The 26,236-nt window shown below is 38.2% G+C and overlaps 2 protein-coding genes across 8 annotated transcripts in view; one reads left to right on the forward strand and one right to left on the reverse strand.

Annotated features, from left to right (window-relative positions):
* Positions 1 to 1,793: 1,793 nt before the first annotated feature.
* On the reverse strand, positions 1,794 to 24,388 carry DRAM2 (DNA damage regulated autophagy modulator 2). Of its 3 annotated transcripts, none has more exons than XM_082616457.1 (11): positions 24,277 to 24,388; positions 23,820 to 23,918; positions 23,079 to 23,197; positions 22,050 to 22,113; positions 17,012 to 17,156; positions 13,476 to 13,543; positions 11,496 to 11,635; positions 4,904 to 5,081; positions 4,309 to 4,391; positions 3,238 to 3,330; positions 1,794 to 2,729 (listed from the first exon to the last, which is right to left on the reverse strand). In XM_082616457.1, exons 5-11 carry the CDS (start codon positions 17,140 to 17,142, stop codon positions 2,622 to 2,624), a joined length of 801 nt encoding a protein of 266 aa, XP_082472583.1. In that variant the 5' UTR covers positions 17,143 to 17,156; positions 22,050 to 22,113; positions 23,079 to 23,197; positions 23,820 to 23,918; positions 24,277 to 24,388; the 3' UTR covers positions 1,794 to 2,621. The 3 variants fall into 3 exon arrangements, with proteins under 3 accessions (XP_082472583.1, XP_082472584.1, XP_082472585.1); XM_082616458.1 differs by having other exon boundaries at positions 23,079 to 23,200; XM_082616459.1 differs by lacking the exon at positions 23,820 to 23,918 and having other exon boundaries at positions 24,277 to 24,334.
* Positions 24,286 to 26,236, forward strand: part of CEPT1 (choline/ethanolamine phosphotransferase 1) — a gene marked incomplete at its 5' end in the record, with an annotated part of 36,691 nt that continues 34,740 nt past the window's right edge. For 2 of the 5 annotated variants that reach the window (XM_082616454.1, XM_082616450.1), the window contains one exon: positions 24,286 to 24,520. In XM_082616454.1, coding sequence (XP_082472580.1) covers positions 24,286 to 24,520 — 235 coding nt within the window. Of the gene's footprint in view, positions 24,555 to 26,236 lie in introns of all 5 variants that reach the window. The other 3 variants (XM_082616451.1, XM_082616453.1, XM_082616452.1) reach the window with 3 other exon arrangements.

Genomic DNA, 26,236 nt, shown 5'->3' on the forward strand with positions numbered 1-26,236 from the left:
AATATACAATATAATCTTAGGAATCAGGATAAATAAAAACAGAGTTCTTAAATTATGTTAGATCTTTAGTTTGGTATTCTAAAATCTGATTAAAAGTGGACTAGTTCGGGCTTCCCTGGTGGCGCAGTGGTTCAGAGTCCGCCTGCCGATGCAGGGGAAACGGGTTCGTGCCCTGGTCCGGGAAGATCCCACATGCCGTGGAGCGGCTAGGCCCATGAGCCATGGCCGCTGAGCCTGCACGTCTGGAGCCTGTGCTCTGCAACAGGAGAGGCCACAACAGTGAGAGGCCTGCGTACCGCAAAAAAAAAAAAAAAAAAAAAAAAGTGGACTAGTTCAAGCTCCTACGTGTGATTTTGCCATCTCCTAAAAATCTTGTCATCAATATACAAATGGTGTAAAGAGAAAAAACTGGGAAAGAGCATTCCTGTTTTTCAAAATCTTAACACGAAAATAGCAAACACATCCATTTCATTTACATTTCACTGGCTAAAATTTGGTCACATGCCTATACTTAATTAAAAGGGAAATGTAGTCTTGCTGTGTCTCCAAGGACATAGGAAATATCTGCTAATTTTGTCAGCTTAAAACCTCCTACTCTTAAAGCCAAACATTCAAAACAAAATTGAACTACCTTAACCGTTCATCCAAGCTACTATATCTGACAGTGTTGGCAAGGCATATTTTGAGGTAGGATATGGTTGTCTTCCACTAATTCAGCCTTAAGATGAGGGATGAAGGCACATTCAGAAATCTCTTTATTTATAATCCCTTTTTGAACTTATTCATATTTTCAGGCCACATTATTTCTAAAGGTAAAAGTTAAATAATGGAACTAAAATACTATCCAAGTAATATTTTTTGTTTTAAAATAATTTAATGTTGTTAGTATACCTCTAAGTCTAATATTCTAGTATGGATGTACAAGTCCATGTGCTTCCCTATGCCATCTCCCCCACACATAATTTATAATCTTATAAACTTTGATTATATCAATTTCCCTCTTACCATACCATGGTCCTTCACAACTTGGAATTACATTTCCTTGAGGGAAAGCAATCAGGACTAGATGCTGTTTCCCAGATGTGGTTGCACCATGATTTTCAGAGGCATGATAAAAATGTTTTATGGTTTGTATTGACGATTTTTTTTCTAGTGATGCCAGATTTCAATCAATGTTTATTGAAATGTCTCCCATGTTCACTGTTGCTTGATATAGCTAAACAGTATTTTATTCCATTTTCTCTGAGTCTAGAAGTCTTCAGAAATATTATTTAGAGTCCTATAACTAGCAACCTTTTCATAATTGAGATCTACATTTCCACCATATAACCATTTTTCCTTAAATTGCTCCCTCTTACACTTTAAACTTTTTCTTACCATCTTTTATTCTGGCTATGGACCCAATTCTTCTAAAAAGATAAACCTTGTTAATCTTCGTCAGAGATTCTTTTGCAAACCAGTTTGTCACTGGGCACCTTCCAGATGAGCATTTTCTTCTTTTGAATTTTATCTGGGATCTGTAAACCATTCTCCATCTGCACAGATAGGGATCCAAGTAGAAGCTATCCAATCACTTGCATGACCAGAGAGAAAGAAAATTATTTTGGTAGATGCATGTATCACAATTATTCTGTACCTAGTTTTTCTGGATTGCTGATATTGTCCTTTAGAATTTGGGTTGTATAATACAAAGATCACATCCCATTAAAAAAGGCTCACCATTTGCCTGTTCAAGGCTACTTTTTCAAGTAATTATAATTTGCTATAAATGAAAATCTTCAGACACTCTTGAGTGCAGTTTGAGGTGACTTTTATTTTAATTATACTTACTGTTATTTACAAACTTCTCAGACTTGTGTAGGAACACTAACCATTGTCTTATGCAAAACACAACTGGAGTAAATTGACCTATAGCTACTTTTCTCATTCATTAATAATTAAAATTTCCTATCAGAGACTAAGCTTCATGAAACTATCACAAGCATGTGTATTGACCAGTTAGCATACTATCTGGCCTTGTGGCAGGAATCAAATCAATATCTACAGAATCTCTTGTGCAAAGCTTAAGCAATAAAAGTGCTCACATGAATTCGGGTCTGCTTCCCTTTAAAGTTGGATTCCAGAGGAAATAAATTTTATAAAGACTATAGGAAATGTATTAATATGGTAAAACTATTACTTCAAAACCCAATTTTAAAGGAGCTGTTGAGCACTGCTGATTATTTGGGGTCCTGAAACACATCTCACATAAGTGCTCCAAACAAAACATGGTTTGTAATGTTTTTAAAAATGTGAAAAGCTGGATTTTGCAGACTGCTTGGTGCACTTCTGGTTGTTTCTCTTAAAAAAGTAGAAAAAAATCTACAATTTTGTAGTCCTTTGGTTATATTTTCCGGGATAAAAAAGTATAGGCATAAATGTTTTTTCATGGTCCTCTGGAAGATATCCTTTAAAACAACATCAAATGGCTTAATTCATGTCTCTTGATTATCAGGATTCTTTGATATCACTGTCAGCCTTGATTAACTGGTTGAAAATTTCAGAGCAGAATAAGTAACTTTCATGAATATTTCCCCAATCCCTGAGAATCATAATCACCATAGGTATATTTTGTCCTTTCATCATACATCTCTGGAAAGTAGCCGTGTTCGTTCATTGTTAATAGGGCAAGGAGCAGTGTCATAGAGGGTTAATCCGTGTAAAGTGGCTTCTACCCGTAAAGAAATTTTCTGGAACAGAAAAGAACATTACATACAGAAGTTTGCTCCTTAAAGACAGATCACATGTTCAATACTTTCTGAGGAATATCTTTTGGGATTAGGAATGTAAATCAATTCTAATGAGTAACAAGAGAGAGACAGCTGTTGTACTGCTGTAGTTCCAACAGAATTGCGAAAAATGAGCTTCTTTCCTCAGAAGTTCCTTGGTGTTCTTCGGTTTCTATGAGGAATTGGTAAAACTAAATGTTGAGGATGGCCTATGTAAATGTAGGCAGAGTTGATAAAAGTTCTCTGAATTTCTTCAAATTCAGTTGTTTTACAACCCTATTTTCAAGACTGGACCTTGCTAAGAAAACACTATTTCTCGAAACACAGAAACAATTCACCTGAGAAGCTCCTCTTCCAGCATCACTGCTTAAGAAGTTAATTTTCGAAAAGGCAAGAGTTGCTATAGAAAGCTTTCTTATTCCACCTGAAGGAGGTTTGACTGCATAAATCTAATTCTACATTTTCTTACCTGAAAATCACGAATATAAGTCAGGAAAAAACCGAAGAAGGAAAGGGACATAGACCATTCTGCTGCAGTAGTGATCATGTGAAGCACATAACCCTTAAGTGACAACAAAAAAAGAATAATTCTATGAAATTTCATTCAAATGACCTATAATTTTTCTCAAAAAACCTGTAATATTTATAAACCAATCTGTGTTCTGAATATCAACCCCTGGTTTATTTAACATATCTCTAGAATTAAAGGCAGACATTAGAAAAAGTCCTAAATGATCTATCATAGTTTCATCCACAGCAAATAAAATTTTCATTTGAATAACTAAGACAGGAGAACTTTACTCTACAACCAAGAAGTTACTACCTTTCCCAAAGCCACGAGTCATTAAATGCCACTAAAAAAAGTTTAAGTAAATGATGCTCATGATAAACTTACTGCTATTTTTTGAGCATTAAATAATATATAGATTCTAATTAGGAGAACCTAGTAAATTATTTCATTTAGTCATTCTCACAAACATGTCCTATCTAGGGCTGATTCTTTAAAAATAATTTAAAATAAAATGCCACCTGAGTGGTTTGTGAAAACAGATGAACTCATTTTATTACCTATTCAAGTATATGTCCCACCTCGCTTTTTCTCAGTATCAGAGATGCTATGTCCATTCAGATATCCACTATATTGGAACCCAAATGCAGAGTCCATAATAATGAACTTCCAGATAACAAAAAGTAGGAAAAGAAATTTTTTTCAATTCAGAAAACAAGTATTCTACTAATAAAAGATTTCAGTCAGGTATATTGCATACTATATCCACCTTTAGAGGAGTCAATTTCTGAGAAAACTCTCTGCCATCCCAATTCTCTTCAGATCTTGAAAATGTTCACAGACCGCAAAGTGACAGGAGAATGTGGATGGTTCTACATAAACTCTATCATTTATAGAAAATAATCCTAATACATCACTGATTTTTCTACTGAAAAACTTTTATTGTTAGTAGTGAAATGAAAAATACATCAAAATCAACCAAAACAGTCATCTTTACTATAAAACTAAGTATTATAGACTCTCAGTTCTTACTTTGTCCTCAGGATTCCAATGGAGTTTCTGTACTATATCAGCGCCAAAACTGCCACTGTACAAAAGTGATGAACAAGTCAGCACTGTAAAAAAAGTAAGTCAAGGAAGAATCTCAGGGAAGACCTGTAAGTTTAATTTAAAACAAAACAAAATCTCTTTAAAGATCTAAAAGGATTACACATACATTTGTTTCCAAGGTCCAAACCCATTTTCTTGAAGACTTCATGTTACATGGCAGTAGTAAAATTTAGAATGTGCCCAGAAGATTACTATGATGCATAGTCAATCCCTCTTTGCTCAATAATTCATTAGTTCTATCATAAGCTTTTGCTACATAATTGTGCTCAAGGAGGGCACTAACTAATCCTTCCTATCTTTGAAGTAAGTATGATTAGGCTAGACATTATCTTTGTTTCTAGCTCAGCCACTAGGTCCCATGTAAAAATTTGAATTTCATGTTTCAAATTCTCTAATTTAGGGTTTACTAAACGCAAGAATATCACCCACAAAAGGCCTACTTACGATATGCCAACAATGTTCACTTAAGTTTTGTTATTCAATTCCAGGTGTAGCCACATTTTACAGCAAAGGATACTGCTAAATGCACTTACTCCACACCAGATAACCAACAGTAGTCTGATCCAGAAGACTTGTTTGCCGTGAATTTTGGGCTGCATTTGGTAGGAAAGGATAGTCTGAACAAACATGTATAATGAGCCGATGCCAAAGGTGAGCACAGCTCCACATACATGTACAGCAAAAAAGGTGGTTTTCTGAGAAGTAAAAGGAAGAAATAAGTAAATAAAAGAAACCCCAAACGCATCAACAACACAATATTTAAAAGCACAAGCCCAGCGATTTCAATAGGACATTCACTGAGTGGAAAAACTCTGCAGATTCTACAAATTATTTCCTGACGTAATTTTTCCTCTGTACTCAGCATAAACCTGAGAATTACAGTAATCCAAATTACTTCATATGCTACTACTGAAAACATGATAGTAATTATTCATTTACGCATTAAATAATAAACTTTAGAAATAAGTAAATTCCATAGTATAGTAAATGGTGATATGGGTTATAGAAAGAGTAGAACAAGTTAAAGAGGACTAGGATGCTTGGGAATGCAGGGGGTAGGGAGTCTCAACTTAAACCTAATTAAAATCCAAATGCAATATAAAGGCTCAAGAAATTAAAACATCCCCCCTTGTCTCTAGTTTGATTGGTTTTGATAAATTATACAATGAGGGATTACCATAAATTGTAGTTATCTTCTCCTTTACCTTACTGTTTTTACTTTTTAATTAATTTTTTTTCCTTTGCCTTACTCTTATCAGTATCCATTTACATTTTACTCTATATGTCCCTGTTTAAAAGTGATAACAGTATTTCTCCAAAAATTCTACTATCAAAGGCCTTTGGTTGAACTGTATTTTTCTAAACTGATGCTGTCTGTATGTCATTTGCTTGAGAAGGTACTATGTAGCACTTGGTAAAGAGGGTATGACAAAGGTAACAGGAGAAGAGAGGTTAGGTTAGGGGTTGGTTCCCTCCTTCTACAATCAATTGTGCTAATTCACATAGAGTCCATTTTTTTAGTTGAAGGTGTAAGAAGTTTCTAGTATAAAGAAATAAAAGGTAACAATTTATTTGCCAATGGCATTGGTTTCCTTTTGGAGAGAAAGTGCTACTTCGATAAGGTTTGGGGTGTTTTAACTGGCAGTAAGTTTGAGCATTGGGAAGGGAAAAAGTCACTGTTACCACCACGCTGGGTAACAAAGAAAAAAAAAACATTCAGCACCCATAAAACATAATACAAAATGGTAATATCTTCTTGCATCATGTGAATTTACCTATATATATATAGATATATGGATAAAGGCTGCAAAAATGAAACTATTTTAGGGCTAAGAGCAAGAATATGGGTGAATTTTTCTCCTTAAAAATATTCTCGCATATATTTGTTGACTGAAGAGAAAAAAAAACACAACCTAAAAGTTGAGAATTATATTTGGCAGACTTTCTGAAGACTTCAAGCCCAAGAGGCAGCCTCAGATGGTTCTAAGGGACTGCTTCAAGACAAAAGGGAGGAGCCATGACATATAGGATTTTTGCAACAAAGAAGATTACTGTTAATTAAAGAAAACCAGGTATCTCAAATTAATTTTGTGCTTTTCTGTTTGGGAAGATGCAAGAGTCGGCGCTCACTGAAATCATTCCATTGATAAGCACCTTAGCTGTCTAGGGCCAGTATCCAGCCCCATCCTGAGTCCCCTCAGGGTGCACCGTTGGTGGGTGGCTGCAGGCCGCCCATCTGTCTCCATCCTGAGTTTCCTCAGGGCTCACTGCCCAGGTGGCTGTAGTGGCTTGATGGCTGCAATACCCTTTGTTTACTGAAATGGCAGGCAACGTTTTTCATTCACATATTGATGAAGCTAAATACAGATATAGCCTGACCAATGCCCACATGTGATCAGTACACAGTTCCATCAACAAAATCCTGTAGTTAAAAAGAAAAATAAAGAATGGAGAGCATTTACTACTGTATTTTTATAATCAAGAGAGGTATATAAAACTGGTTTTAACTGGCCAGTACTTCTGCTTAATTCACTCAATTTTGTCATTTTAGAGACTAGGAAAACAGCAAAAGATCTTGAAACGGGCAAGAGATTATCCTTTCAATGGAATACTAGAGCCTCTGGGAATGGTTCTACAGAAATGTGAATTTTACTTGTCTTTGACTCGGCTATTTTGCAGAGAGAACTTGTGCAATGATGGACATTATGTGTATAGACAAAAGTTAACTTATTGAAAATGCATAATAACACAAATAATCCATATAAATAGAAATGCACATTGTGTCCTATTGAATGCAATTGACTATCACTTTGTGAATAATGACCAGTTTTGCTAGCTTTGCATCTATCTGTAAATTCATTTGAGCATTCCTTATCTGACTATAAATGTGTGGTACTTTGATTTCTCTTTTGAACTGGTTTGTATTACCCACTATTCCTCTCATTAATAAATTAAATACAATCTTTGACATGTACAAAAGTCACAATTTTATCTTCTTTAAAAATATATCATTTAACAAAGACAAAAATGTATTCTTTGACAAAGACAAGAGAAATTACAGAGATATGTGTGGTCAGGGGCAAATGTTTGCTATAGAACTTAAAAACTATGTATTGAGTGGTCTGTAATCTTCACCCAAAAGCAGTTAACGAAATTTAAGAACTAATCTTTATTCCTTCCAAAGTCTCCATGAGGATAAATTTTCTAGGAAGGGAGAATGCCATGTGACAACAGAGGCATAAATTATAGTTATGCTGCCACAAGCCAAGAAATGCCAAGAATTACTAGAAGCTGGGAGAAAGACATGGAATAGATTCTCCCTCTGAGCCCCCAAAAGGGAACCAACCCTACCAACATCTTGATATCAGATTTCTGGCCTCCTGAACTCTGAGAGAATAGATTTCTGTTATTTTTAAGCCACCCAAATTGTAGTATTTTGTTATGACAGCTCTAGAAAATTAACATAGATTTCTGCCTAGTTATCCCTTTCAAGTTTCCTTGAGGATAAATATCCTAGTGCCAACTAAAGAATGTCACTCGCCATCTGGCCCTACAAGGATTGAGTCATTAGCCACTGTAGTCATTGACCTTCAACATACTCTGAAAGGAGTTCAGGGCAGAGATCAGGAATGAGGCACTCTGCTCTGTGGAAACTGGCAGAACAGGCCTTCAGACAGTTAGATGTTTTCAGGAGACAATTTTATGAACCCAATTTCTTGCATCTTCCCCTACTTAGAAAAGCACTAAAATCATTAACTAAGATATCTGTGCCTTGTGACTAGCAGCGACCTTCTACTGATATGTGTGTTTGACAGCACGTACCCTTTCTCCAATAACATATATGCTGACCTCCCCCCTTAACCTCTTTGGAGCAGTCTCTCAGAGCTATATCTCAGAGGCTGCCTCCGGGCTATCGTCCTCAGTAAGTCCCCAGATAAAACTGCAATTCACATCCCTCACGTTGTACGTTTTTATTTCAGTAGACATTAGGAAGGGAAATATTCCTAGGCACTGAGGACACATTTGTTTTGCTGCATGTTTTTTTTTTTTCTTTTGGCTGTGCGGCTTGCGGGATCTTAGTTCCCCAACCAGGGATTGAACCCGGGTCCTCAGCAGAGAAAGTGTGGACTCCTAACCACAGGATCACCAGGGAAGTCCCCTGCTGCGTGTTTTTATACACACTTGTTTTCAAAGAAATTAAATATGTATTTTTTTAAGTCAGAGTTTTTGTGCTAAGTACTATGTTAGGTGCTGGATATACAATGGTAAACAAAACCACTGAGCTATAATTAACGGAAATATATCAACTAAAAATTTTTTAAATAAATCTAAAAAACATAGATAAAAAATTAGACTATAAGAAGTGCTGCACAGAATTAGTTTCCAGAGGCTTAGAGAACACAAAGAAAGAAAACCTGAAATATACAGGAGGAAATCTATTGACAAAAAAAGACTTTCCTGAGGAAGTATAGTCTGCCTACATCTATTTAGGCTTGGGGCTGTGGAATGTGCAACAGAAGAAACAATGTATGAAACAGAGTAAACCGGTCTTATTTAAGGAACACAGAAAGACCTGTGTTATGTACAATATTAGGAGGGGGAATCATGTAGAATGAGGCCAGACAGGTAGATAGTAGCCAGATCACAAAAGACCTTTGAGTTAATTAAGCAGTTTGGCAGTTTAACAAATTATTTTTTGCTCTCTTGATGCTATCTCTTTTCATGTGACCTTGGACCTGTGAGCTTTAAGCAGCGGTACAAGGAAACAGAATGAGGTGTACATATATTTCCAAAAGATTACTTTGGCTGAGGCATCAAATTAAAGGGATGTAACAGTGAATGCAGAGGAACTATTAGGGAGGCTAGGGCAGTAATCCAGAGGAGAGGTGATGAAATCTAAACTGGTTGAGAAGGAGATGGTAGAGACAATAGAAATGAAAATGGAGAGAAGCAGATGCTTTCAAGAAATATTTAAGAGATAAAACCAACAAGTCCCTACTTTAAAACAAAGTGCTTGCCTCTCTTCCAAGTTAAGCTCTCTAACTGTAAACCATTTATAGACCTGGTTTGTGTACAATTTTTCCATATATGAATCAACTAGAGTTTGTCTCTGCAAGAGGGAAGCGGGGACAGGAGAAAGAGACAATGCAGTCACCACTTTAAATAAGCAGTGAAAGTTTACATTAGAAAGGAAGGAAGGAGAACTGTTTGATATGTAGGTAATGCTACAGGGTCTGCTTATAAATAGGGTCCAGCAATGAATCCATCAGTAAAAGACGTAGAGCATATTCACTCAACAGGTCCGAAGCTGCATGAAAATAGATGTTTTCAAGAGGAAAAAGTAATTTGATTCAAAATTACAAGGTCAATGGGACCCTTGTGATGAATGTGAATTAGAATGAAAGCTGAAAACAAAACAAAGAATGTATATAAATATAAACTGTTTTAGTAGCTGAATATCTAAAGGGAGAAAGGCAGTTTGCATGGGTGCTATTAGGAACTGCCACTGGGATTTACTGGGCTGTGTAAAAAAGTATCAGTTACTAACAGAAGTAGTATGTTATATGTGGAGGTCACTTTGGAATCCATTTTTACCATACAGTCATGAGAGATATTGTTAAACTGATCAAGGGATAACTGGAGCAAAGAATCACTATCCATATACTAAAAACCTCCAAATGCATTTTTTAAACACTGAGCTATACAAACTAATTAGGGAAGGCAGGACCCTATTTGTGGTAGACAGCTAGCTAGTTGTCCACAAAAGTTTTTGTGTCCCTTCCATAGTATAGAGTTGCCCTGGGAACTGATGCCCAGCAAGATTACATTTCCCAGCCCCTCTTACATCTAGCAAAAAGGAATGTCAGTGGAATGATGCGAGTCACTGCCAGGTCCAAGTTTCTAAGAAGTAGGGGTGAATTTTGCATGTTCTCTTTGACTGTTTCAGGCAGCTAGATGCAGAAGACCACAGAATCTTAGGGAATTGCAGGGCCCAAAGATGGACAGTGTCTGGGCCTTAAATCACTGTGGGAGGAAGGCCATCTATCAACCAAAAATACCTGCCCTGGATGTATGTATGTAAGAAATAAACTTCAACTGTGCTGTATGTGTATGGCTGATTCATTTTGTTGTGCGGTGGCGGCTAACACAACATTATAAAGCAACCATACTCCAATAAAAATTAAACAAACTTCAACTGTGTTAAGACACTGAAATTTTGGACTTTGTTATAGCAGCAAGCATTACCCTAATATCCACTTTGATTATACTTATAGAGTTTACTAGTATTAACCATTACTAAAAAACTGAAAAATAGGAGCGTTCAATCAGAAGCATTATAGGAATGGAGAACTTTGAATAAAAAAGAGAGATGGAATATGCCTTTATACATGTATTTGTATGATGATGGTGTGTTTGTATGTCTAAATAGTTACTAGATATCTAAACAGGTTATCAAATGTATAAATTGAAACTCTAAAGACTGCAGGGATTAATAAAAAAAAAGCACCATATGCTTAGGATGCAGTTGGTATTACCAAAGACTCCTCTGAAAGAATGTCAGCAGAAAGGAACGTGGAGACTTTACAAATATTTGCTGAAGGCTGACTGCCACCTTAACATAAAGAATTCCCTGAGAAAAAAACTGGAAAAGCTATAGCTCCTCCCTTTACTTCCTCATATAAGTGGCTGGGCACTTAGGGATGCAGGCAATAAAGAGGAACATCTAAACAAGAATATAAAATAGGTAAATGAGTGTAACTTGTTAGGCATAATAAAAAAAGAGTTTAAGTCTGTAATTGTGTCACTTATAATTTATGTCAATTCTCTCTGGTCTTGGAGTAATCTCCAACTAAGTAGTAATAAAGAATCTAGTAAGTAAAGAGTCCCGAGGATCTTTAAAAAGTTATAATAATTTGTATTTGTTCAGAAGATTACTGAGAATGAATTTTTCTAATTTCTAAGAGGGTCAAGTAATTTAAAGGCAGTGGATTCCATTTTGTTAAGGCAAAATACAATAACTACATGTAACTGAATCTTTCAGGTTTTCTTTCTTAGCATGTATTTTTATGTACTTCAGGAAAATACCTGTGCTGAGCTAAAACACAAACCTGGAAGTTTGCCACAATAGAAAGTCCTAAACAACTCAGTAATCCAAGTACAAGGCCAGCCTTGTTTAATTTGATGATACGACTCTCTTCAGGATTCAGAGCATGAACTTGCTTATAACGAACATAAATGGTCGCAATGCCTGGGAAGAGATAATCGGAAAAACAACAAAGTAATAAATAACTAAGGAATAAAGTTGCCAATAAAGAGCTCACAAAGGTCACTGCTATCCAGGAACATAGCGTTTCCTTTTAAAGCTAATCTGATAGAAGAAAAAACAATAAAAAACAAACAAACAAACAAACAAAAGGCTGTAGATTTTAAAGAACTTTTAAGGTTGCATTGTGAAACTACTGCTACCTCTGTGTGACTGAGCAAATCGTTTGCCTCCCGTAGCCCTCATATTAAAAATATTTAGGAAAGGGCTTCCCTGGCGGCACAGTGGTTAAGAATCTGCCTGCCAATGCAGAGGACACAGGTTGGAGCCCTAGTCCGGGAAGATCCCACATGCCACGGAGCAACTAAGCCTGTGTGCCACAACTACCAACTGTGCTCTAGAGCCTACAAGCCACAACTACTGAGCCCGCATGCCACAACTACTGAAGCTCATGCACCTAGAGCCCATGCCGCAGCAAGAAGCCGCGCGCCACAACGAAGAGTAGCTTCCGCTAGCCGCAACTAGAGGAAGCCCACGTGCAGCAACGAAGACCCAACACAGCCAAAAACAAACAAATAAATTTATTTTTAAAAAATTTAGCAAAAATTTAAGAGATAAGTTTGATGTTTTCTGAAAATCTCTAGTAATAAATTTTACATAAAACACAAAATATTCTATATGATTAGCATCAATGTCTAAAGTAATTAGTTCTAGAATACGTATAAAATGAACATAGGCAAAAAACACTGAAGGATTATTTGCCTCTCTCCCATTTCATTTTATTTCAAATTACTACAACTTGGCTCAATCAGATATAGCAGTCAGTTACAGAAAAAAAACCCCACTTGACTGTCCTTATTGGTTAAGAATCATTTTTTTAACTTCAATGTTTGACCTGACCAAATAATAAACATCATATGGAAAAATGCAAATATTTAAAACAATCACGATTGATGGAAGAAGTATTATTTTAGTAAACCATTAATAAAAAAATTGGTTCAGGGACTTCCCTGGTGGCGCAGTGGTTAAGAATGCGCCTGCCAATGCAGGGGACACGGGTTCGATCCCTGGTCCGGGAAGATCTCACATGCCGTGGAGCAACTAAGCCTGTGCGCCACAACTATGGAGCCTGCGTGCCACAGCCACTGAAGCCCATGTGCCTCGAGCCCAGGCTCCGCAACAAGAGAAGCCACAGCAGTGAGAAGCCCGTGCACCACAACAAAGAGTAGCCCCCACTAGCCGCAACTAGAGAAAGCCCACGTGCAGCAACGAAGACCTAACGCAGCCAAAAATAAATTAATTAATTAATTTCAAAAAAATAATGAACAGGAATGTAAAATACCATAGTAGAACTCCATTTCTTTGGCATGAGAATATCACTCGAAAATCAAAACATGGTTCCACAGCTATTCTCAAACTTCTGAAGTGTTTATCTTAAAGGAATTTTGTTGGGGTCAGCTGTGGTCAGTGTGTTTACAGCTCTTTGTCCTTTACTGGTTGCTTAAGAAATCCACTTAGGGCCTCAAGGAATATTTGGTTATACTTTACAACTTCTATAAGCAAGTATATTTGGTTATACTTTACAACTTCTATTTCTATAGTAGTCAAATAGCCTTATAGGTATTTTTAAAAGATTTATTTCCATAATTTAGCATTTCTAGAAATTGTTTTTACTTTAAAAGAAACATACCTGTGATCAATGATTTAGTGATAACATTCCTTCAATTGTAACTAGAAAGTAAAATAAATAACCCAACAGTGTTGAAAGAAGAAAAGGGCAATTCAGCTATTAATTTTGATTGTTAAAACCACTCTCACTACTTACATAGAACTGCGGCAATATTTAACATTGCTCCAAACAAGCATTTTTCTGGAGCTACTGTACCAGTGTCACTGAAAGAAAAAAAAAAAAAAAGTATGAGGATTTCTCATATTAGATTTAGTATACACATGTATTTCTTCTAAAGGATAAGAAACAAAAGGGGTTATTTCAAATCCTTTATCTTTTTATAAATCTATGAGCTCAACTCTTACATAATTTTATAATAAGAACATGATAATTTGAGCTCGCAATACTTGCCTCGTTCACTTTTTTCTTATATCACTTAAGGTTATTTCTTTTTCACATAATAGAAATCACTATGAATTGATAAAAAAGCTATCCTTATTATGTTATGGCTGCGTTATTAACTTACATCAGTCAGGCTGCGTGTTTACCTGTCTCACTTGAATATTCCCTAAACACCAAAGGACCTTCCTTTCATGATTCTTTTGGCGTCTGTTATTCTCTGCCTATAATTCAATTAACACCTAATCGTTTCCTGATTAATTTTAAAAAATATTTATCAAGCACCTACCAGCATTGTCAGACAGCATTTTAGGGAAAGGAACACAGTGGTAAGTACAAGAGACCAAGCCCTTACCTTTCTAGAGATTCCATTCAAGACAGCCTTGCTGACTCACACAGCTTTCAGTCCAGACTTCTACTAAAATCACAGATCACGCTGTGCTGCAATGTGTCTGTTACATGCCTGTCTTTCAGCACAGGGTGAAATGCATAGATCCTGATTAATAGCCCACCATTTACTACTAACTGGGGAACCTTGAGAACATTCTTTTATATACCTAAGATGGTTCCCTATCTGCGAAATGGGGCTATCAATTCCCTCCCAGCCTCATCAGATCAACATGAGGAAACAAAACTGGGGTCGTGCATGTGAAGTGTCTAGCACAGCAGCAGACACACAAGAGACACCCAGTAAATGTTAGTTCCTTCCCCTTCTCTCAAACTACTGAAAAGATTAAAAAGACAAAGTCTTTAGCCTCAAATTGAAGTACTATAGGAAAGAGGTAAGAAGGATCTCAACTCAGACAATGTAATGGGAATAAAAAAGAAATGGGAAGTCATATCCGCTAAGGAATCAATAAGATTTGGCGAACATTTGGATTAGGTTTAGGAAAAGTAAAGCATCAAATATGAATTCTAAGGATTGCTCCTTCCCACTCTAAAATGTTTCTTCAGACACAAAAGATTTTGTTACTCTTTGATCATTTTCAGGGAGTGGGGGATTATGTTTCGTTGTTGTTGTTCCTTCTACCTTTCAAGTTTTCAAGAATAATGCATATGTATTATTCTTATAATTAGAAAAAAAATCCATAATTTTAACAGTCATATTCCAAATGACGCTCCTGTTTTGGATTACCCCACAAGTAAATAACAGCATGCACTTCCAGGATGGCTGGCTAAGTGCGCTCTGGATCGGAATGACAAACTGGCCTATAAGTGAAAACACCCAACAGCATCGCACTTCAACCCAGTAGTCATCAAACTATTTTGATCACACACCGTCAAAAAAAAATTGTCTGATCATCATTATATGTTATTTATCATATTATTATACATATATTAAATATAAGTTTAAATAGGTTTTTTTTTTGGCCGCACCAAGTGGCTTGTGGGATTTTAGTTCCCTGACCAGGGATTGAACTCAGGCCCTCAGCAGTGAGAGTGTGGAGTCCTAACCACTAGACTGTCAGGGAATTCCCAAATATAAGTTTAAATATTTTGAAATAAAAAATACATAGAAGTTCTAAAAAATTCTTCTTATACCCCAGTGACTAGTCTCATGCACCCTACTTGAGCATTCACTACTTGAACTAAGAGAACACCTGAAGCACACTTGCAGTGGAATTGTCTTTGAATTGTGAATTGTCTTTGAAGTGAAATTTATATTTGGTTATGTCCTTTGGGGACTTGAATAATGAAGCCTTTTAGGTAGGGTCTATGAACTGAAAGGAATTCTGCAGAGTATCTAGTCTAACTCAACCATTTTTCAGATGAAAAAAATGAGCCTAGGAGAAGTAAAAATAAGTACCATTGAGTTTAAATATATTAGAATGTTGGAGAAAGTTCCCCGTGCAGCAATACTAAGTTCATTTGCAAAAAATTTAAAAGGTAGAAGGACAGAAACAGAAAAGGAAGTGCCTGGGGTTATATCTATCAGAGAATCCCATGCAGTACCATTAGAGAACTGAAAGTGAAAAAGAGCTCAAACAGACAAGTTCTCTAAGGGGAAATAAAAATGCTGAAGGACGCTCAGGAATATGTATGCTCTCCTGGAGTTACTAAAGAATGAACTGGCTCCTTAAGCTGCATGTCCCTCTAGCAGAGTGGTAAACAGAGGTGACTACTTATCAAAATTATTCCTAGAACTGGAAACTTAAATTCTAAAATATCTTTGGATTTTGTAAATCTTCCTAAAGTGGACTCAATTTGTTGGTGTCCTTTGTGCTACACCATACCATTGTGGTAACAACAAATGTAATGGCAATGCCCTGACCTCTTCTTGACATTTAAAAAAGATAAATTTAGCCTTTTGGTTTATCGTCCTTTAAAAGTTCACTATTTTCTGTGTTGGAAAGGTTATTTTTCAGAAGGTAAACAAATAAATAAATGAAACAACTACAACAAGCAACAAAAAAAAAACAAACTCTGGAAGGAAATCAACCAAACCATTAATCACCTCTGGAAGGGCAGGAACTAGAGGGAGGCTGGAAGAATCTTTCACTTTTTATTTTTATAATCACTCTAGTACTGTTTAAAATTTGTTATAATAAGCACATATTGCCTTTATAATTGGGGGGAAAAAAAAGAGGGTTATGGACATAGCACATGTAATTGAGTACCCATACTTACATCATGAGTAGTTTTGAAATTTCAAAACTATTATCAATAAATTTAGATACTTAATGTGTCAGAAAGATCTAGGCAACATGTCATAAAGAGTAAGAGCACAGTCTCTAGAATCAAATGGCCCAGTCAAACTGAATCTTGGTTCCATTAGTTACTGAGTCATGTGCCCTTGGACAAACAACTTAATCTCCCTGGACCTTATTTCCTCCTCTACCAAATGGGGGTAATAGTTCCTGCCTCAAAGGGTGGCTGTAAGGATTCAATTATTTAAGACCTGAAGAATGCTTAGAACATTACCTTGTACACAGTTAAGTGGATCAATTAATGTTTGTCATTACCATTATTTTTTAATATTATTATCATTGCTCTAGCATTTTTTAATGGTAAGGGGAGAATAATTCCAATTCTATCTTCTGAGACCTCAAGTAGTTATTTGGAAGACAAGGCACTGAGGTGTCACAATTCACTAAATGAATCTTAGCCCCCTGTCTCCACATTTCTCTATCACATAGAAAGAGCCAAATACAACTTCCTTTTTATGCTCCTTTCACTGTTGTAATATCAAACATAAAAGTTGAATTTTAAAATGTTAAATTTAAATGTTGGGTTCAATGTTAAAATATGAATAAGACATACCATTCTCCATTAAAAGAATACATTTCACTGACCTGATATAAGGCAAAACAGGGTCAACATGGTGAAGTGTTATAGCAGTGATATATGAAAATATGAAAGCAGCAGCCGTCCAAATTACAAGGGCTGAAGGAAGGAAACTGAGGCCTTGCTGAAACCACCACATCTCAAACACGTCTCCTGAAGCAGAGAAAAACAAATTAGAAAAGATTATTCACAAGTATTTCATCTATTCTACTTTAGCCATCCCATCCCACAACCTTGTACTTATCATCCTCAGCTGTTTCACTTCTCATTGGCCCCCACACCATCTACTGACACCTGCTCTCCTTCAGTTTCTCAGTTAATGAAACCAAGATTCACCCATTTGCCATATCTAGACACTATCTTTCTCCTCCATCTTTCCACACATAACCAAGTACCAAGGGCTCTTTATTCCACCTCCTAAATTTCCTCAAATCTACCCCTTCCCCCCATCTTCACTGCCACTACCCTACTTAAACCACCATCATTTCTTGACCAGATAATTATTATAACCACCTAGACTTGACTTTAAAATCAGAATGAGCCTTCTAATTCTAAAATACCAACCTGACCACTTTATTCTCCTCCAAAGAGCCTTTTAGTGCCTCCCCTATGCCCTTATAAATTGTCCTTCCTCCTTAACATGTCTATAAGCTCTTTTTGTTGTCCAATCTCTACTTAACCTTTCTGTATTCCTCTCCGGCCAGTTCTCTGTCTGCTCCTAATTCCTTGCCCTAGCTATCATCATCTTCATCATCATTACAAAAGCAAACACAGTGTTTACTGTGTCAGCAAGGCTACTAAACACCTTAAATACATGATCTCGTTTACTCCTCACAACAGAATTATAGAGGTTAAGAGAACTGCCCAAGGTCATAGGGCTGCAGTAGAGACAGGACTCAAACTCAGGCAGTTCCAGTCTAACACCAATCACCATGCTATACTGCCGCAGCAAACTTCTTTCAGATCGTCAAGTGTGTCATGCCCTCTTGCGCACCTTTGAAACTTGGTGCACGTTGTTTTGCCTGGATGACTAGACTACTATGGTGTCACCCTCCTGCCCCACTACCACCAGTTAACTGCTATACATTTTCAAGCCTCAGCTCTTCTAGCTTCAGCTGAGTGTACCTGCTTTGTTCCCAACAGCAGGCTCACTTTCCCAACCAGGTCATTCATCACACTTAACTGTTACTTGCTTGTTTGGTTTTATCTTCCTCAATAAACTTGAAAGGGCCTACATATGCTCATATCACTCATCATCATTTTTTCCCTTAAATTCCAGACTGACAATGTTAGTAAGTAATAAGAGGTCAATAATATGAATTAGAAAATATTAATGTATTTCATGCATTTAATTAAAAAAAATAAATACAGAAATATTTTCAAATTATAAGAAATTACTCCTACGCATGTGAAAATAATTTCGTATTTGGAGGAGTATTTTTTCATAGTGTTCTGGACTGAAATTTAGTACTTCACAAGGACTCTGTAAAAACTTACAATTCTAATCTCCACACTCCTCCAATGTGCTCAGCTTCCTCATCTCAGACTGACCTTCCAGATAATAAAACCTCAGCCATTTTTGACTTGTACTTGTCATTTACTCTGATCATCTGACTTGCTGCTAAAATATGTACATTTAAATCTTGCCAAATAAGTTTCTTTTCCTTTATCCCTAAAGTCACCATTATGCACTTGATTTGAGTAATTTCCTGTCTGAATTGTCATAATCTCCTCTGTTTTTTTTTTTTCCTGTCAGCCCTTAACATTCCATCAATTTTACTCTTCTGTTTAGCTAATCATGACAGTTCCTTGCCAAGTTCCTATAGGACTTTCCCCAACATAAGTTTCTGGGACAATAATTCTCAATTTCAATAAATTTTGATTAACTTCTAAAATCATTCATGTTTCTCCTTTCATCTCTTTAAATGTTATTTTGTTTCTGATAAATTTGATTCTAAAATCTTTAGGAGTCTATTTCCGTATTTGTTGGTTCTGCCAGCCCTTGTACATGTTTTTCTGTTTTTGACTATGAGCTCCTGTTTGGATGATCTTAACTGGGAATATTCTAAGAGGCTTAGATTAAGGGTGAATCATTCCAGGGAGGGTCTGTATTTACTTTTGCCAGGCACTCTGGCACATTACGAACCTGGGGCGACTTTTAATTTCTTGGCTTCCAGGTTTTTTAGACCATATAGATTTGAACCCTGAATCTGAGTGATGACAGGCCCTGTAGTTTCAAGTTCTTATGTGGTATCTTTATTCCCCCACCTGGAGCTGTGGTGAAAATGAACAAATTTCTTTGTGATCCCCCTTTGCCAGGAAGGAGGTATTTTTCCTAGCCCACCTTTCATTGAGTGTATAGATTTTTGAGGGTCCTGGCTGATTTGGGGGGAGGTGGTTCTCCAAGGCCATGAGTTGTACAATTTCAAGTAGAAATATTTACATTTTACTTTTTATGAAAAAGTCATCCCCTGACACACAGGCATCATCTACACAAACTATATCATGTGAATGGTGTCTCTGGAAGTTGTACACCTGGGAGGTCAAAGGGGTATGAATTCTATCTCTCTACCTTGGGTGGTGAGCAGGGGGAGCCTATCATTTACCTTTCATTGTACTTTATTTCAAAGGCCCCAAAAGAGACACACTACTGGTTTACTACTCTGGTGTCAGCTCTCTTCGACTTCTTAGTCCTGAGAATTTCTGTTTCTTTCCTACGTGAACTGCTATGCATTTACAAGGCTAATATATTCAGCATTTCGGTGTTTTGGCAAAAGGGATTTTCAAAACATTTTGTCCACCCCATTGCTTTAAGTATGACCTCTTTTTTTTTCAAAAAAAAAAAAAACCCAAACACTACAACTCCCAGAATTCTGTGGGTCGCATTAGTCTCAGGTATGTTGGGAAGGTATGGTCCCAGCCAGGTTCCAGAGTAGTAGATAATGTCAGAGAAGAGAGTGGGAGTGGTGGAGATAGATGTCGGAGGATTTCACTGGAGGGACAAGTAGGCAATGGTTCATTTCAAAGTTGGGGGAAAGCACTGTCTTCCTCTAGGGAGAATGGGAGAGCCTATTTTATTTTACTTTTTTTGGCCACCCCACACAGCTCACGGGGATCTCAGTTCCCTGACCAGGGATTGAACCTGGCCACGGCAGTGAAAGCCGGGTATTCTAACCATGAGGCAACCAGGGAATTCCCACATGACCTCTTCCTTTAATTGTTTTTTCATGTCCAAATCCTTCCTATTCTTCAAAATCGAGCTGAAATACCATCTTCCACATACAACCTTCCCTAATCCCTTTGCATCTGGAAATAAACACCCCTTCCTCTGAGAACATTTGATTTGCACATCTGTTACAGCTCATTATGTTCCATAGTATAAAAGTTTGGGAGGGTGTCTGAAGTGTATAAAATCCTTGATGAGGGATTTCAGTTCTCTGCCCAAGCAGAGAAGAGGGCCTTGCTCATAAAAATTACTCAATAACCCAAACCAAATCCTCATAAACCCCAAAAAGGTTCATTATTTTTCCATTTCAGTTAACAGTACAGGCGATCCCCGACTTACGACAGTTCAACTTAGAATTTTTCCACTTTATGATGGTGCAAAAGCAATAAACATTCAATCAAAACCTTACTTTGAATTTTGACGTTTTCCCAGGCTAGTGATATGCAGTACAATATTCTTGTGACAGCGAGATGCAGCTCCCAGGCAGACACAAAACTCACAAGGGTAAACAACCGATACACTTAACAACATTCTGTACCCAGACAACCATTCTGTTTTTCACTTTCAGTACAGAATTCAATAAATTACATGAGATATTCAACACCTTATTATAAAATGGGCTTTGTATCAGATGATTTTGCCCAATTGTAGACTAATGTGTTTTGAGCATGTTTAAGGTGGGCTAGGCTAAGCTACCATGTTCCCATAGGTTATATGTATTAAATGCATTTTCAACTTACGATGTTTTCAGCGTACAATGGGTTTATTGAGACATAACCCCATTGTAAGTGGAGGAAGATCTGTTCGTACTACCGTTTTTCCAGGCTATCCGGATTCTAAGGCCCCAGAGTAACCTTAGGTTCTCTCATCCAAAGCCCTCACATGTTGTCACTAAATGACAACATTTCTACCTTCAGTCATTGGCAACCATTCTTCTTCCTAGTTGCCAGTGTAAACACTCAAATCAGATTCTCAATTCTCTTGGCCTAATTTTTTCTTCCCCTCCATCCATTCTATGTGCACTGACAAATTAACAGTCCTAAAACATTTTTCTGCTCAAAAACGTTTTTTTATTTTATTTCATTTATTTATTTATTTATTCGGTACGCAGGCCTCTCACTGTTGTGGCCCCTCCCATTGCGGAGCACAGGCTCCGGACGCGCAGGCTCAGCGGCCATGGCTCACGGGCCCAGCCACTCCGCAGCATGTGGGATCTTCCCGGACCGGGGCACGAACCCGTGTCCCCTGCATCGGCAGGCGGACTCTCAACCACTGCGCCACCAGGGAAGCCCCCAAAAACGTTTTTTTTTAAATAGAATTGTGCAAACTTGGGCAAACTTCATTAATTTCTCTGAACCAGTTTCTCCTTTGAAAAATGGCAATAACATTATTGGTAAAAGCTGCACTGTCTAATATAGTCACCACTAGCCACATGTGGCTATTTAAATTAAAATTTCAATTGATTAAAATAAAATAAAATTTAAAATTTCGGTTCCTCAGTTGTACTAGACACATTTCAAGTGCTCAAAAGCCACAGGTGTCTAGTGGCTACCATATAGGAGGGTGAAAATATGGAACACTTCCATCATCATGGAAAAGTTCTATTGGACTGAGCTGGATAATTATTGCAGGAATTACACTGACATAGCACAAGAACCTAAACACATTGTTGAGACTGGCAGCTTTTAGTAAATGGTCTAAAATAATACCCGCTTCAGAGAGGTTTATTCAAGAACTAAATAAGATAATATATGTAAAGATGCTCTCATAAGTGGTCAATAAATGTTTGTTCCTCTTTTAGAATGTAAAAGACAAATTACCTGTTTTACAAGTTCTCAAAATACCAGTCTTCAAATCTGCCCAAACCTGCACCTTTTGTAAATCCTGAAATACACATACAAAGAAAATAGAGGTTGTTTCGACCCACAGGCTTTAACAACATGTAAAATTTCAAGTCAATGCACCAATATTGTTCATGGATAGAACACTATGCTATATCATTATTAACGTTTTTTCTGTTTCTTTAAAGAGTTGATACTTGTGTATTTTATAATGATGTACCATCTGGAATTAAATAATATTTTAAATCTGGGATATCAATTTTCTCATCCTTTCTCACATTAGACATCTTTTGCTGATCTCAAAAAGGATAAAATAAAATGAAAAACACTGAGTTCCTTCCCACAGAAGGAAAGACAATAATGAGGAAAGAATGATAGCTTATTATTAAGCCAAATAAAGCACTGACTAGTCCCTGTGATGCAATGGAAAGAACACAGCTATAAGATCAGGTTTATCTAAGTGCAAATCCTAGCTTTATCACATCCCAGCTGTATGATTTCTGGCAAGTTACTTAGCTTCTCTGAGTTTCAGTATTCTGATTTGTAAGGTAGCTGTTCCTTAGAGTAGTACAGAGTAAGCATACAATATAACAATGAAAGGTGATTTATCGATTCTGTACAACCACAATTAGCCACAGGGATGGGCAATGACAACACTTCATTCTTTGTATATATGAATCATCTTGGATTCCTATCTCCTTAGGCTTTGAGGGTTCTAGTTATCTAAACTGACAATTCAGAGGAAAAGCAGGGCTTGAAATAGTTTACCAGTCTGCTAAGGACTACTGAGAAATTTAAGTGCACCGACTAGGTGAGGAAGACTACTATTGCCTATGTATTATCACACTGGAAAGCTGGAAGCATGGCTGGCTAAGTGCCAGCAAGCAAAATTAGAATTTTAATGGTTAACAATTTAAGAAACTTTTCAAGAGGCTTGAAAATATGCAGGAATAACCTTCATATAGTAGTGAAAGTGTTTAACAAAATGTTCTTGCATCTCTCACCTACCTCTGCTTTCCTTGAAGATCCGTGAATCAGAACTGCAGTTACAATTTTTGAATTTCACAAATATTTAAATGCCACCGGTAAAAAGATGAATTCCTTACGCTGTCTCCTCTAAGTGGTGACTGCTTAGGAACAATAAAAAAGTGAATTCTGGATATTCCAACTGAAGAAATAAAGCCCTAGGTACACAGAATCATGCCCAATGCAAAGCATAATAGTAAATGGTTATTTTTCTAAACTCTAATTTGGCCTTCTAACAAATGTAATATTTTCGTAACGGTTAAAAATTAAATAGTCTAGAAAATTAAGTAACTGTTTTACAAGTTGGATCAAATGTTACAGGGAGAGAAGTCGGGGAGAATCTGATGATGCACGGCAAATTAGAGCTGCATTTGGGTACTGATTTACAAATTTAAATTGGGAGAACTGGGAAAATGTGGTGTTTTGTAAATGTATCCTAATGTAAGCACGGTTGTGAGGATACAAAGGACCAGCCATTTACCTTTCTGTATTGGGCCCCCCGCGACAAAACTCCGCGTAGACTTGAGCTTCGCGTAAACACAAGGTCACCACATACCTCAATTTCAAACCTTCCTCCCCCTTCCCCCGCCCCCCGCAAAAAGGAATCTGAGCCCAGGGGTAACAAAGGGAATGCATACTCAACCACAGTGTTTCGTGAGACTGGGGCTAAGGTTCTCGGTAACCACTTAAAACAAATAAAACCAAAGAATTATTTAGACCCACCGATGCCTTCTTCCGGAAGCGCGAAGCACTTGGACGAAGAGCTGGATTAACGCGTTGTTTGGTGCCGGGAAAAGATGCGGGAGGCGGAGCTCGGTCGGGCTTGGGGCAAACGGGGCGCGGAGAGGAGGGGAGAGGGGGGGAGAGAGAGCAAGAACCCGGACGTAAAGGTGAGTAGCAGAGACCTGAGCCCAGCCTGCACCCGCTCCCGGCCAGCCACCCCCCCCTCCCCAAGGCCCCCTCGCAGCCCGCCCGCGGCTCCAGCTAGCACCTGGTCCCTCTCCCGCGCGTCGCACAGCGTAGTCTTTGGAGGCAGGGCGAGCTGGCACGCGACTCGCACGCCCACCACGGGGGTGGGGGACTCCCGGCAGCGTCCGCGTCCCTACCCGCCCGATCCCATTCTCTGATACACACCCCTTGGTGGGAACTGGGGCCGGTCCTCATCCCCTTTTTGGCCTACCTTGCTTGGATGACCCTGCCCGTACGGACTGCCGACTCCGGAGGCTGCCGGCAGGACAGAGATGGTGCAGGGCCCCGAGGCGCGCGCACCCGAGCAGCTAAGCCGGCCCCGGGGCGCGCTCACCACGCGGAGGTGCGCGCTCGCGCCGCCGCCTGTTCCGACCCTATATCCCTTTACGGCAATCGCGAAAGTGTCGTGAACGTGCTGCCGCGGATCAGAGTCACCCAGTCGGCTGGAGGCGGAGGTCTGTTTCCAGGGGTGTGCTTTTGGGGGCCGGGGTAAGGCTGCGGGGCTCGGTCTTGGGAAAACGGCCAGGGTGTGAAGGATATGTCCGGGGGCACGACTCTCAAGAGGGCTGGAGAGATGGCTGCAAGCTCTGGGGTGGGGCATTGGAATATAGGTGTGTATGGATGGACTCGAGCGAGGCAAACGCAGTCCTGCCTCGCGCGCGCTTGTGGGGAGGGCGAGGGGCGACTGCTCCTGTGGCCCCGGATGGAGAGATTGATGTGGGGCATTGCCAGCGGTAGAGTCCGGGGGCTGCTGTGCTGGGAGTCGGGGTGGGGAAAACCTCGGCGGCCCGGACTGGGCGGGCCGAGGGCGCTGCCCGCGCGGAACCGACCTTGGCTCTCAGGTCCACACCCTCCTGCTCAGGTGCTGCCAGGTCCACAAACGAATTACATCCTGTGCAGGATTTGCCTTCCCTTTGGAATACGGTGCTGGTGATTCGTGGCTAGGGCCGCACTTCTTGGTCAGCAACTTTTCTAGAAATTTCAGGATATATTGACAAGCTCTGAGGTTGCCAGCTAGGGTTTATTTCAGCAGTATTCTTGGAAGGAGAAAGGACAGGAGGGTTTGCTAGTCTTTGCCGGTGTTCCAAGAATACTGGATGAATGGGATCTTTACGTTTAACTTGTTTTTTCTCCAATTCCGTGCTTGGCGTTTTTATGTCATTTTTGACGTTTTGCATCATTGGTATTAATATATAATTTTGCTTGAAGTCTCAGTTCATTGATGAATCCTTGTTACGGTAGTAGGCAAATTCATAATTATCTTTAAACAAATGTTAGTGTCTTGTATGTGAACAAAGAATAAAGATTCGGTTTCTACTCTCATACTAGTAGGCATGTGTTCAGTGGAGGTGTTGAATTGACTAACAACCCAAGTAAGACTGGTGAAGGCATTTAGGGCGTAAGGACTTTAGAACCATTGGCGTTCACGTAAAATTCCAGAAATTGAAGTTCTAAAAGCAGTTTGCTACATATTCGTTTTGTGCTGAGCAAAAGCTAGTCAGAAGCCCCTTGTACAACTTGTCTTTACAACCCTGCCATTTAAGAAATAAGCTAGATAAATATGCCTCTTGTATTAACCTGTTCGGACAAAGGTGTCTTTATTTGTTGTCCAGTTAATAGATTATTATTGAATATTTACAACTGTGGTTTCGTAACTTCATTCTTCTTCCTCTCCCACACCCAGTCTCTTAAAATTTACGTTATAAACACTATTATCTGTTTGATATTTAACTGTAAACTTGTTTTATAACCCCAATTATATTTTATTGCATAGTCAATGTGTTTTCTAGGCAGCAGTAGACTTCTTTAAGCTGGCTAAAGTGCTGGTGATGTTCTTTTTGAGGGTCACGCTGTGCTGTCTCTTTCAAGGGAATAGGAAAACAATCCACAAAATGCTAGGCTTTGGCTTTGTTTGTTTGTTTCTAGAGGAAGTTGCTTCCTTTTTTTTAAGGAATGCAAGATTTCACTTCAGCAAAACAGTAGATCTAAATTGTGTTACACAGTACTGTTTAGCTTCCAAGTCTGCTGAAAAGGCTTTTGTTTTTGCTAACTTGTTCTATGTATCACTTGTTAGATAATGCTGAATGTAATCCTGTGATCCTATTAGTTTTTTTTTTAACTTGCTTTTTATAATTTGCTCTGCCTCCCAAATATTGTTCGCCATTAGTATT

Source organism: Mesoplodon mirus, assembly GCF_964341445.2.
Source record: "Mesoplodon mirus genome assembly, chromosome: 3".
NCBI classification, from domain to species: Eukaryota; Metazoa; Chordata; class Mammalia; order Artiodactyla; family Ziphiidae; genus Mesoplodon; species Mesoplodon mirus.